A 14,041-nucleotide genomic window follows, 5' to 3' on the forward strand; every position below is an offset into this window, starting at 1 on the left:
CAAAAGATGCCACCTAGCGGGTGCAGGGGTACTGCTCGAAAATTTCCGGATCCTGTCTGATGCCTAGGGAACCTTGTAAGGTAAGGAATCTATGACTAGATGGAGTCTCTACTAGATAAGGCGTTACCAAAGGTAAATAACTTGTTCTGCAGGGGCAGGCCCTTTGCAAAGGATTTATCTGTCCCTAAGCTTCTCCTGTGTTTGTGGCTTCCATGTTTTTAACCCTATGGCTTGTTACTTCTGTGAACAGTGACCAAACAGCATCTGCGTTTTCCTTTTGAGTACATGGACCTCTTCCTGTTAGTTGTCCTCCACTATGATCCTCTTCTTGTATTTTACTGCACAGGTGAAAAAGGCTTTCTTTGCATTGGTGACCAACGGCGTGAGGGCTGCTTCGCTCTGGGACAACAAGAAGCAGAGCTTTGTGGGTAATTGCATTCCCTTTTAAATACAGCACACATGGCAAAGAATAGTGGGTGCTCGAGTCGGGGTGATAAAGGTAGTCATTGGAATGATAAGAAAAGCAAATGTAGTGGTTGAGGGTCATGATTGTGGAGCGAGTACTCCTGCATTGTTCTCGGTCATTGTCCTCAGTTCATGCTCGCACCATTATGTGGGCAAGTAAAAGCTGAAACCCTTTTTTATCGAAATGTATTTCTGATTACCCAGGAGGTAGGATTTATTCATATGTTCTGCTTGTCTAACCTGGATCATATTAGAATGTGGTTTTCCTATTTGAAAGATGGAATTCAGCCAGTGCTTTCAGGTGCACAGTTGGGGTAGAGTGCTTTAACAGTGTGGCGTGTGCTTGGTCATGGGATGATATTGTATTGGAGCATGTCATTTCAGTTGATTTATTTTAAGTCTTTTTATTGAGTAAACAAACAAAAGACCTGGCAGTGCGTCCGTTAACAAACACGTTCCATGCATTTTCTCAAGGCTGTTCGTCTTAACATTTGTTGTATAGAATGCATAGGTATATCAATAAGATAGTCCTTGGGTACATTGCAATGTATTACAGTGTATGATGTTCCTCCCCATCTCTCCCACTCCCATTACTCCTACAGTTATTTCAGAGCCCTGAGTATTGTGTCCATTTACCCCATATTTTGTCCCAAGTATATTGATTTGGGTGAACAGGCAGCTGAGGACAAATATTTAAAAAAAATTAGGGTCTATTCAGAACAATTTTCGTGTCAGAGCTTTCCAAAAGACACTACCTGAGGCATTAATGTTTATGCATTGAACTTTGTTTGATTTCTACCCTTAAAACTATTTGAAGGAGTTGTGACCGTGAATTACCTCGGAAGATTTTTCTGTTCTGCAATGCTTTTATTTTATTTTTATAGTATCCTTGGATTTTACAAGTTTAGTTTTATCAACATAGATGATAATTAGCTTTCTCTTGCCATTAACCTTTCTCGTAATCTTTCTGTCATGTCTTCCTTAAGTCTTATTAGGTTCCTTTCTTTGCTGCTCTTTGTGGCTTACTCCCCTGTCCTAATATTTTTTTTAATTATAAAAAGCATACAAGTAATAAAAACATACTTCTATACAATGCTGCAAAAATAGATATAGTCACAATAGGAGTGCAATGATTTATTCAAATATTTAATCAATCATTTATCAGTTATAAAAAAATAAGGTTATTTCAGCCATATCTTGTTAGTCTCTAAGCTAAAGCAATATAAGATGCAACTGTGAGGAAAATAATAGCGAAGTCAGTCTGGTGACTTATGCCTAGATGCATCAAACAGAATTGCATTCGCAAACGGTGCGAATCGCATTTTTCGGCCGTTTGCGAATGCAATTGACTAATTTGGAATGCATCATGCATTTCGCAATTTTAGGAATCGCAACCACGTTGCGATTTCTAAAATTGCGATTGCATTTAAGAAATCGCAATTAGAGATTTCTTAAATGCAATGCATGATTATTTTTAAATTGCGAATTCGCAGTTTGGAAGGGGTAAAATAGCATGAAATTGAACTTCATGCTAATTTACCTAAAACTATCAAATATGCACAAATTGCATTTTTGGAAGTTTAAATTTACACACACACATGCCCTTGGGGCATGTGTGTGTGTAAATTGCATTTAAAGTTACATTTCAGGGGTGCATGGAGGGGTTCTTTGGACCCCCCCCTGCACCCTTTAAATTGCATTCACATTTTGCGAATCGCAATTTGAAATTCGCAAAATGTGATTGCCTTCCCATTCATTCCTATGGGCCTTTTGGCCCATAGGAATCAATGGGAAGGTTTTTCCTTAATTGCGATTCGCAAATTGTGAATCGCAATTGAGGAAAAATACAGAATCGCAAAAATAAATGCGAATTGTTCATGCATTGCCGTTTACGATTTCTAAATTGCGATTCCTTAATTTTCGCAATTTAGGGATCGCAAACGGCAACAATGATGCATCTAGGGGTTAGAACCATGATCTCGTTACAGGGCTTGAAGCTATGCTTCTAAATTAAAGAGTGAAGTAAATGATTCCCTAGCAACATCTTTTTTGTACATAGCAGCATGAGGGTATTCCTTGTCTTTAGTCTTCCCTAATCACAGATACAGAGCACTGTGCATTCCTTCTTCGTATGCCATTTTTTTGTTTAGACAAAGACTAGTAATATTCCCAGCCTAAATTTCATGTAAAGGCTTCTGTTTATCTCTGGTTGTATAATATCTACATATGGATTGTAGATTTTTAGGTCTTGGCTAGCGTAGGCTGCGCACAAGCGCAGTCTCGCTGGCGAGATTTAATGAGTTAGAGCAGTGGTACCCAAACGTTTGACTCCTGAGGACCCCCACTGAATCACTACTGGAAGCTGGGGACCCCCAAGCAATTTGTACAATTTAAATTTCTTTTAAAAAACGCCTTTTGAAGCAGAGGCAATTTTAAGAGGGAGACAGCCTGAATTGTGTCTATTGGCATGGACATGTATGCATACAGCAGTGTATTATTTAGTGGTACCCAAGGGCTTTTGGAAAGTGAGTAATCAGACAGCAGCACGAAAATCCAACTGCTGATCCTGGCTGCATCTATTTTTACCTGCCTGCCAAGTAACGGTAACCTATACACATGTGCCTTTCAACGTTTTATTGCTTTTATTGTTTTGCCTGTATTTTCATTGTTGTGTCTGTGACTGCTGTTGTCTGTCTTCCCCCGCTGCCTGTACGTAGTCCGTGCCCCTTTTTCTTCCCTCTGTTCCCCTCGCTGTCCCTGTGCTCTCTCTGCCCGGTCTTTCCTTCTGTACCCCTCGCTGCCCCGTGTCTCTGCTCGGTTTTCCCTTCCCCTCGCTGCCCCCGTGCCTCTCTGCCCATTCTGCCTTCTGTTCTTAGCTGCCCCTATATTTCTGTATTTTGCATCTGTGCCATTCGTTTTTTGTGCCCTTCTGCCCTCTGAAGAATTGGCTTGGTAGTCTGGTCTGCCCTGTTCCCATGATGCACTGGGCCAGGGACAGACTAATTTGCATATAGCCAGGTTCTGAACTGGGATGGGGCAGTGAGCTAAATAACGGTGATGGATCAAGCCCTGATATTTGGACTGGGTAAGAGTGGTCTGCTTAATTCAGACACTCTGTTCATCACCACCCCCTTTTCTGAATCCTTCTGCCCTCTGTGCCACTCGTTTTTCCCTAGTTTTTGTGCCCCTTTTGCCTTCTGTTCCACTTGTTTTTCCCTCATTTTTTGTGCCTTTCTGCCCTCTGTTCCACTCATTTGTTTTGCCTTTCTGCCGTCTGTTCCACTCGTTTTTCCCTTGTTTTTTGTACCTTTCTGCCCTCTGTTCCACTCGTTTTTTGTGCCTTTCTGCCCTCTGTTCAACTCGTTTTCCCCTAGTTTTTTGTGCCCTTTTGCCCTCTGTTCCAATCGTTTTTTGTGCCTTTCTACCCTCTATTCCACTCGTTTTTTGTGGCTTTCTGCCCTCTGTTCCACTAGTTTTTCCCTTGTTTTTGTGCCCTTGTGCCCTATGTTCCACTCGTTTTTTGTGCATTTCTTTTTTTGTGCATTTCTGCCCTCTGTTCCACTTCGTTTTCCCCTCGTTTTTTGTGCATTTCTGCCCTCTGTTCCACTTCGTTTTCCCCTCGTTTTTTGTGCCCTTCTGCCGTCTGTTCCACTCGTTTTTTTGTGCCCTTCTGCCTTCTGTGTTACAGCTCTTGTGTGCTGTGAGGACGTATGGGCGTTTTATTTTTCACTACGACAGGCACTCGAGTCCTGCAGACCCCCTGGGAATGTCTCACAGACCCCTGGGGGTCCGCGGACCACAGTTTGGGAAATGCTGAGTTAGAGTAAGTTTCACTAGCGAGGTTAAGCCCCGCCCCTCTTTTCCATTGGCTGGCATCACCGTTCATGCTAAACGGTGGCCAGCCATTGGAATAGAGGTGTTAGTGACGTACTCTTTTCTCTTTTGAAGCCGTCCCACTTGGACTGGCTTCCTTGACTTACTGCTGTGGTAAAAGGTTTCTTATCTTCTTTATGGGGCCATCTGTTTCGCCCCATAAAGAAGATAAGAAACCTTTTACGCCAGCAAGAAGTCCGTCCAAGTGGGACGGACTACAAAGAGAAGAGGATTTCCTGTGTAATCAATGATTAGGGATTCGGAACGTCCTTGCACGCTCGATAGAGAATTAAATCCATTCCCGAGTATTACGCTTTTATAAAGGAATCCATTGTCCATGAGCAACAACCATGTAGGCTAACAAGCAATCACACAGGTGGATACTTATTTTGTTTGGGGTGAAAAAGTATGGAGATCTCGGATTGGTTGCAGGAGCCTTTGTCATAATGCACAGAAGCTGCGATTGGCCTTATCGTGCCCGTCAATTGGCCGAACAAGCCTTTGCCATTTCTTGAATGGGTCAGTTCCTCTCTCGCCCGCACACATCCTTGGCACATCATTTCACTGCTCCACATCCCGTACTTGACGTCATGTAAGTGGTGAAACGCTGTCAGAATATTTGGAGATGGTCTCTGACCATCCAATTGTATCAGTGGGTAGTTTAGGGATTCATGTCTCCGGACTCTTCGCCCGGGGCTAGGTTGTCTTCCGCTCTGTTGCGCCCCGCCCGGCCCTCTGAAGACGCCGACGCTGTTGTAAGTACTCACCGCCTGAGCGGCCCAGCTCCACATTGCAATTTCTCTCTAGGCCTTCGCTGCCTATCGGTGCGGCTACGAGTGCAGTGTGACTCCGCTGCTGGCTGTGAGCTACATCTCGCGCTCCTCACACCCGGCAGCTCGGGGCTGGAGTGCGACTGCTTCATTTCAACACACACTGAAGTCGCTCTTCCCTGTGGTTTGAGATAAATACTTTTTTTCATATATCGCTTTCGTGTAGATCTGTGTTGATCGTTTATAAGCGCAGCCAATAACGGACTTTTTTTTTTTAATTCCCGGTTTAGTAGTTTTGAACCGACATTGAGAGGATGGTAACTTGAGTTGGCCATGTCGGCATTTGTATTGATGATCGCCCATGCAACAAGCCTTTAATCTATTAGCCCTGGACTTTTGTGCCGTCATTTTGAGAACGCCGCATTTTAATTTGTGAAGGCATGGGTAGAGGTTATAGAATTTGTAGTGTGTTTACTATTACAGGTTTAGGATTTTAGGTGTTTACACTAAAATGAAAACACCCTTGGTGGGAAAGTCTAGCTTCGGCAGGGATATTGTACACACGTAAAACAACACTGTTTCCCAGCCCCGTGATGTAGTGAGAGCTTGAACAAAGTGTTCATTCGTGAAGTACGGTACTTCATTGTAAATCAAGGGTACCTGCTATTGTGAACTGTTACGAGTATTATCGTGGTTAGCCCTCATGACTGACTTAGAGATGCTTTGAAGTGATACATTTACTATAAACACGCTACCCTCCCCAGCGCACTACAACTCATACTGATTACATAACAGGACTGTGATTCATAGATAGAGAAGATTTTTGCAAACGAAAAACGGCCACTCTGTTCAGGTCAAACATAATTATTTTGGCATACCGCACTGATACATACATTATTCCAAGATCTCGAGTGCAATGCGCCTTCATCCTAATTTAAAAAAACAAAACATTTCTTAACCAAATATTGAATACACGCTATTAATCACTAAAGCCATGAAACATCAATCGCAATTCAGTGGTCGCCATTGGGAGGGATGTCTCCGGATTTCTGGTTGGCCTTCACCTACGCCTCCCCTGCAAACAGGTCACCTGCAGTGAGCTGTAGTGGGCTTTGCATAAAATACCTAACTCCTTCCCCATAACAATCGATCATTGATCAGATTTTTCCTCGCCTATTAACCAATAAAATAATAAATACACATTAGTCCCCAAGGACTATTGTCTTAAACTCCCTTTGTTCAGACTAGTGTAATGTTGCAAGCCTGTACTGGCAGTGCCAGCTGAGGCGACACAAGTGGTTTTGTACAGCAAGAAAGTGAAGGCAACTTGGGATCCCATTGCTGAATGGTTTTACCCAGAGCTTGAACATGCCCTGAAAATGCCTACTTCACCATACTTCAGTTAAGTTTTGTCTCCATTCGTACCAAAGTTATTGTTCTACATCAACAAATATTTGGTGTGGCGGTGATCTTAAGGAAGATGTGCTTTAGGCTAGGAGTATAGGTGTATCTAGGTAAACGCATGCTTCCTTATACACCAGCTGCCCTTCAAACTGATACAGTTGGTATTGCGCATAAAAGCAAAAGGCAAGTCCAGAATAGGCCCAGGTATTGGAAAAATATTAAGAAATTCACAAATGAGTTTTCTAAATTGTGAGTACCAGCTTTCCCAAAATGCATTTATTGCCTTCCCCCTGAAATGTTCCACATCCTGTAATCTCTGACTCTACAAACTGTAGTGTGTAGTGTCTTAGGCTTGTTGTAGAATCTTAACATTGTTAAAACACTATAGTTCTATGATGACAGTGATGTATTCCAAGTGAGACAGTTGAGAGTCCGACTGAGAAGCTGTAACTGCCCTGCTTTGATGGTCCAGCTGACAAAGAATAAACTACAATTTACCTTGAATGCAGCGTGTCCGATTCTCCTTACGACACGCTTTTGATGGCGACGAGGGCTGGGCCATCAACAAGAACCCACAAAGTCTGTGACACCGATTTGATGAAGAGCGTAATTTAATGTGGTGGATTAGAGGATCCTTCTGCACGACGAAAAATTAAGGAGAGACTGTCCGATAACTGTCCGGTGCATATAATTGTAGTGAGTAGGGCGGGAAGGCACAAAAACGAATTCGGGGCATTGAAACGCATGAGGAAGGTTTGCGTTCCAGCAACGGTCGTAGTCACACATACGATATTGAGAACGTGTTTACATAAAGACGTGAAAGGCACGTTTGCCTTCCAACGGTGAAACGCATGTGAAGGGAGACGTCATAATGCTTCCCTGGCAAGAAGGGATTAGCGAACGTCTGAAGTCCTTTCATTAGCGTCACAGAGGAACAAAGGGAGCGTAAATAAAGGGAGCGGCTGAATGCTCCTTTGTCAAACAAAGCAAACATGTCTGCTGATTACAGTGCATATCACGAAGGAAAAGTAACGCTGATATGCACAGCATATGAAGAATTCTAAGTAATAGAAAAAAAAACCAAGGAATAAAGTCCATACTTAGGATTCCACTTCAGCGCTGATATATACAACCTTGCCATCATTTAATTTAAGAACAATTTTTTTTTTCCTTTTTACTTTTTCTCTTCTTGATACATTGAAATATTGACATTTTGAGCCAGAACATTTGGGTTTGTTGCCTTTTCTTTTACAATGCTGCCATCTGGTGGATTTTTCGAATAGTGCATTTCAAAATATTAGTTTTATTAGAAGAAGTAGCATATCTACACGTATAAATATATATGTTTTGCCTATTTCTTCTTTAAAAAAAAATGCAGAGTGTTGTAGCTCCACCACCTTTCTTAGTAACACCTGGTGACCCACCCATCAAATGGAAACAGTGGTATGATGGATTCGAGACTTACCTGGGGGCAATTGGTGCAACAAGATTTAGGCCAGAAAGAAGAAAATACCTTCTTTTGTATTTTTTAGGTTATGAAGGTAGGGAAATTCTTAAACATCTTCCTGCGCTTCCTGTGGATGAAGACAATCCTCTTGATGAGTATCAGGAAACATTGAAAAAATTACAAACTAGGTTTGATGTTCAACCTAGCCTTGTTGTGCTCTGTCATACATTTTTTCGGAGAAAACAACAGTCTGGTGAAGATGTGGATACGTATATTACAGCACTTAGACGTCTGATAGCGGATTGCTAATTTGAAAACTTTTCTGAACAACTAGTTCGTGACCAGTTCATTTGTCATTGTACTGATAAGAATATAAAACAGAAACTGTTGTCACTAGGTAATCCTACTTTGGAAGAATCTATCAAAGTGGCTGAAAGTATTGAAACGTCTCAACTCTCTGCTAAGGAATTGGAAGAGAAGAAGAATGAGCCGGTGTCTACTATTAAAATGAAAGACACTGAAAGTGATGAAAACAAAGGTCATGACAAACAACACACGTCTAATAATCAAAATTCTTTCTTTTCAAGGAATAATGTTTGTTTCAGATGTGGTTACAAACTGCATTTTGGGGGGACTAGGTGTCCAGTGAAGTTTGCAACATGTGAGAATTGTAATAGAATAGGACACTTCGCAAAAGTATGTCAAACTAGTAAAAATACCGTATGGTTGAAACCTGTACAAGAGACGTGTGTCACAGAACAAAATATCCAAGATGAAGAAGAAGATTGTGTAACAAAGGATCTGAGCAATATGGTTGTAGTTGTAAGGGATGTTGGTGTTATTGTGGGCAATCCAGAACTGTGTGTAGACCCTTACGTTGATATTTTAGTTGGAGATCGAACACTTTGTCTCCTTGTTGATTCTGGTGCTCGAATTTCCATGATCACTTTAGAGTTGTACAAAGCAACTTGGCCTTGCAGACCTTTGTTACCTCCTGATCGTAAAGCAGTATCGTATGAAGGACGTGAAATTGATTTGTCTGGTTATATCGAAGATATTTTAGAGTGCAAAGGTAGAAGGATTGCCGGGAAAATGTATGTGGCACACAAAGGTTTAAATCTATTGGGATGTTTCCATCAAGGTTTATTTGGGATGGTACTTAGACCGGGAACTAAAGAACAGGTTCTAGCTATAAGAGAACATCCTGACCTTGAAAGTCTTGTGAATGATTTTCCTCATGTGCTCCCAGGAGAGCTGGGAAAAATCAAAGATTTTCAACATGACATTAAAGTAAAGGAAGGGGCTTGTCCAATAAAACATAAATTGAGAAACGTACCTTTTAGTATAAGACAAGATTTAGAGAAAGAATTAGACTCTTTGTGCACTAAACGAATAATCGAACCAGTGGAGTCATCTTTATGGTTATCTCCTTTAGTAGTAGCACGCAAGCAAAATGGCGAACTTAGAGTATGTGTTGATCTTCGTTGTTTGAACATGGAGATATGGGTAGATTCTCATCCACTCCCCAACATCAATGAAATGTTAGCTACTCTTAAAGATGCAAAAGTTTTCACAAAACTAGACCTGGCATCAACCTATCATCAAGTTGAACTAGCTCCGCAATCAAGATGCCTTACTGCTTTTGTATCACCATTTGGTACGTTTCAATATGTACGAATGCCTTTCGCGTTTGCCTCAGCGGCATCAGTGTTTCAGCGTTTGATGCCAAAAATGTTGAAGGGGGTCAATGGTGTGTCTGTTTTTCAAGACGATGTTCTTATTTTGGCTCCTGACAATGATACACATGACAACATTCTTAGAGAAGTACTTTCCAGATTTCAAACAAATGGCGTAGTCTTACGGAGAGATAAATGTGTTTTCAAAGCAAAAGAAGTTGAGTATTTGGGACATTTGGTGAATGAAAATGGTATTTTTCCGAAAGCGAGCTTGGTTGACTCCATTGTCAGATCTAAAACTCACTCTGATAAAGCTACGTTGAAGTTTTTTCTAGGAGTATGTGAATTTTATTCGCGTTTTATTCCTGATTTTGCAAGCAAGCTAAGACCATTGTCCAGAATGTTGATGAAAGGAGTAGTGTTTGAATGGAGCCAAGATTGTCAAGAAGTGTTTGACTGGGTTAAGCAACAACTAGTCTCTCCAAAAGTTCTCAAACATTTTGATCCATCCCTCACTTGTACTCTTACAGTAGATGCAAGTACTGTAGGTTTGGGGGCAGTTCTTTCTCAAAGAAAAGGAAACGAAGTTAGGACCATAGGCTAAGCATCTACAGTTCTATCTACCTCAGAAAATAAGTATTCTGTTATCGAAAAAGAGTTATTGGCATGCTGGTGGGCTGTCATGAAATTTAAGAATTTTATTTGGGAAGAAGATTCTGTCTTCAAACAGATCACAAACCTTTCGTTTTTATTCTAAGTGGAAAAATTGTTAGGTCTTTGTTGGAACCTGGGATGTCAGGTCACCTAGGGTAGCCTGGCCTAGGGTAAGACATGCAATTCTAGAGGCACAAGTGTGAAGGTTGCAGACCACCCAGCAGTAAATCCACGCAATAACACTGAAAAAGGACACTACACCACTTTGTTGGAAAAATATGTACTGGTTTATAAAAATAAGATACTCTGCTCTTTGGTTTCAAAATTTACAATTTAGGCACTTCAGTTTATCATGGAAGCATTAACTACACTTTTAAGTTCTAAAACATCAACAACCAGCATTTACAATACATTACATTTAGTCAGTCCTCTTAACCAAATCTGGCAGGTAACTCTTATACTCCAATAGCTCACTTATGCATTTACTGTACTCTGCTTTCCTCTATAGCATCTCTCATTACAGCATTACTTTAAAAGAGACAATATCAGCACTTATGTTAGATCAGGTAAGCAATTTCTTTTACATGGATGACTCTACAATTCCCCTTCTTAGCCTGTTAAAGAAGAATTGGTTATAACCACTTAAATCAGCTTTCAATAAAACTCTTTCAGGGATTCCTCATGGACGCGGGGGCCAGAGTCTCAAACTATGACACCAGTTAATCTTATGGAAGTCACTCCCCCACGTGTTTACCTCCTTACTTGTAACTGTTGATGCTGGAATCGTCCTGCGCCAGAAGTAAGGGGGAAAAACAGCCGATATGGCCAAGTTATCAAGAGTGGCAAGGGCTTTCTTCCGCTTTACAGAACTCCCCTGCTCTCCCTCCCCACTCGGGCCAGCTCCTCTGCTTAGCACTCGAGCGGAAGGTAGGCCGATTTCACCATGCCCCCCAGGCCGCCACCGGGCCCCTCAGCTTCCCCCTCCCTGCCCGGCCAGCTCCTCCGTGTGGCTCGCGAGCAGGGGGAGAAGGCGGGACACTCACTCTGGCTGCTGAGGCAGCCGGCGCTCCTCTGTGTTGCTCGGCGGGGGCACTACTCTCGCGAACATGCGCGGTAGCGCTCGCGTTGATGCTGCCTCACACAGCGCCTGCTCCCAGGAAGGACGCTGTCTACCCGGGCCTGCTCGGTCCTAGGCCCCTCCTGAGGGGATGGCTGCGACGCTTTGGACATGCGCGAAGGCGCCTTCACTTTCCCTTGACAACCGGAGCTTGACAGGAAACGCGTCTGAAGCGCGGTTGGCGCCCCCGGGGTCCCGCTCACGAAGGGAAGCCTCGCAAGGCTTCTCAGGCTCAGTGGGTCCCGGGGAGGCGCTGACACGGAGCGCGAACAGTGCCCCAGGGGTCCCGCTCACAGCCAAGGTGGCGCTGCCTCAAGGAAACCGGCACTGCTTACCCCTCGTCAGTTCCCAAGGAAATCAGGGGATCAGCTGACTGCACGTCCGGCCAGGTTCTTCTGGGACACAGGGGCACAAGCCTTCCCCCACACCCAGGAAGGTAGGAACAGCGCTGGCTCTCTTCTTACTTCAGCTCCCACTTCCTAGCCCTACAAAGTCCTTTTACCTCTCAACACTGAATGGAGGCTGGTATCAAGGGATGAGGGTTATTCCTTCAGAGTTCCTCTATGAGGGGGGGAAAGAACACCTATCCCCTTGACCAACACCTAGAAAAAGCTAGTGGACACAAAAATTATTAAGGGTATGAGGGGCAGAAAGGGGACAAAATAAATAATAAATTGGAGGGACTACGCAAAAAAAAAACAGACAGGTCTAACAGTCTTCTACTTCAAGAATTTCACGACTATCATCTAAACTTCTTCAATTTGACTTTTCGGTAGAGTACATTTCTGGATCAAAAAATAATTGTGCACGGGGGGCGTGGCTAGCAGGCCATCATGGCGGACGGAGTCTGCTAAGCTCCGGTGCCGCCGGGGGAATAAAGATCCTGTGGGCCACGTTGAGGGGCCGTTTTCGCCCGCTGACGCACGCATCCTGTAGATAAAGCTCCCCGCCTGCCTCGCTGAAAACCTTGAAGGTCTGGAGGCAAGGGCTGCGGGACTGCGTCGTGCAAGAGCCTGAGGCCTAGCGCCACACCACATGCCGGGGCCTCGAGTACGGCCTGTGCCCGGAGAGCTGGAGAAGGAGGACTGCGATGCGGCGCAACATCCTGTGCCGGAAACAGGCCCCCGCAGCTGAGATTCTGCTTCTACACTGTGAGGGAGTGAGGCCCGTGAACTACGGCTCCCGGTGCCCGGAGAGGAAGAGGTGCCTGAGGCCGGCCCCGGACTGCGGACCGGGGCCCTGGACATAGGCGCAGGGGGCCGCCCGAACGCGCCGCCGACGGCAACGGCCAGCTGGTGTTCCCCGCCTGCCCCGCTGAACACTTGTTGAGGTCCGGAGGTGAGGAGCCCTGATGACCGGCGTGGGAGCCCCTGTGGCCTAGCGCCACGGTGTGCGCCGGGGCCTCAAGTGTAGCTGTTGCCCGGAACATAGGTGGGGACAGGCTGCGGTGCGCGAAGACTCCTGGGCTCGGAGCCGGCTCCTGCTGCGGGGGCCCGACTGCACGGGCGTGGAGGGATAAGGCTGAGCAGGTGCAGCTCTCGGTGCCTGAGGAGGTGGGAGAGCCCGGGGCCTACTACCGCGTTGCGAGCCGAGGACTCGGGCGCTGGCTGAGCCTGGGGCGCTGCGGGTGACACCCCCGCAACACACATAATAGAGCAGCCGCCGGACAGGCCTCCTCTACCTGCCCGCCCGCCCAATAGTGACTGAGTGGACACGCAATCCGAAGGTCTGCCAATATTGCTGCCGGAATCTGACCGCCGGAGTGGACCTGTTGGGGGTTACCCGATGGTGGACAATACTAGAGAAAGGGAGACCCTTTGTTGCCCGGAGTCGGTGAGAGACGCTCCCCGAAGACGCACTGGGATCCTGAAAGCGAATACTCCCGGCGATAGGAGGTACAGGCGGCCAGCAACGCGAGTACCGGGGGGACAGGTACGCAGCGGACGACTGTGACTCGCCCCACGTCGTGCCCCTGACACCGAACGGGCCTCCGGCGCTAACCACGGTACGGAAAGGGATGAAGGCCGCGGAGGGCAAGGATGGGTCACTCACGGGACCCACTCTGGATGCGGACCCAGGGGGCTCTGCACCGCTGACACTGACCTCCACCCTTTCAGATGCCCAGCAAGGTGACAAACTAGATCTGATACTTAAAGAGATCAGGGAATCCAGGACTGTGATGGTAACACAGATGGGCACCCTCACCACTAACCTTTCCTTACTTAAAGCTGATCATGAGAAACTGGCGGATAAAGTCAAAGACCAGGGTCTGACGCTGACTGACCTTGCCCCGGCGGTGGCAGAACACACGGACTCCATCCGACTGATCCAACACCAGGTGAAATCCCTGATGGACCGCGTAGAGGATGCAGAAGGGCGCAATCGACGCAATAACATCCGCGTTATTGGCCTTCCGGAACGAAGTGAGGGGTCCCATGCGACGGAATTCATGGAAAAGTGGTTCCGAGATAACGTCGCCTCCGAAGGACTGTCGCCCTTCTTCTGCGTGGAGAGAGCTCATAGGATCCCTCCTGGCCAACCAAGACCGGGACAGCTACCGAGACCACTGATTGTCAAGATCCTAAATTACCGAGACAGGGACACCCTACTGAGTCAGGCCAGGATAAAATCGGTC

The 14,041-nt window shown here is 45.3% G+C and overlaps 1 protein-coding gene across 1 annotated transcript in view; it reads left to right on the forward strand.

Moving 5' to 3' along the window:
- PRKAG1 (protein kinase AMP-activated non-catalytic subunit gamma 1) overlaps positions 1 to 14,041 on the forward strand; it is a 160,701-nt gene that overhangs the window by 42,272 nt on the left and 104,388 nt on the right. The window contains exon 4 of the mRNA XM_078685813.1: positions 347 to 428. Coding sequence (XP_078541939.1) covers positions 347 to 428 — 82 coding nt within the window. The remainder of the gene's footprint in view (positions 1 to 346; positions 429 to 14,041) is intronic.

This window comes from Lissotriton helveticus, chromosome 1_1, assembly GCF_964261635.1.
Source record: "Lissotriton helveticus chromosome 1_1, aLisHel1.1, whole genome shotgun sequence".
NCBI classification, from domain to species: Eukaryota; Metazoa; Chordata; class Amphibia; order Caudata; family Salamandridae; genus Lissotriton; species Lissotriton helveticus.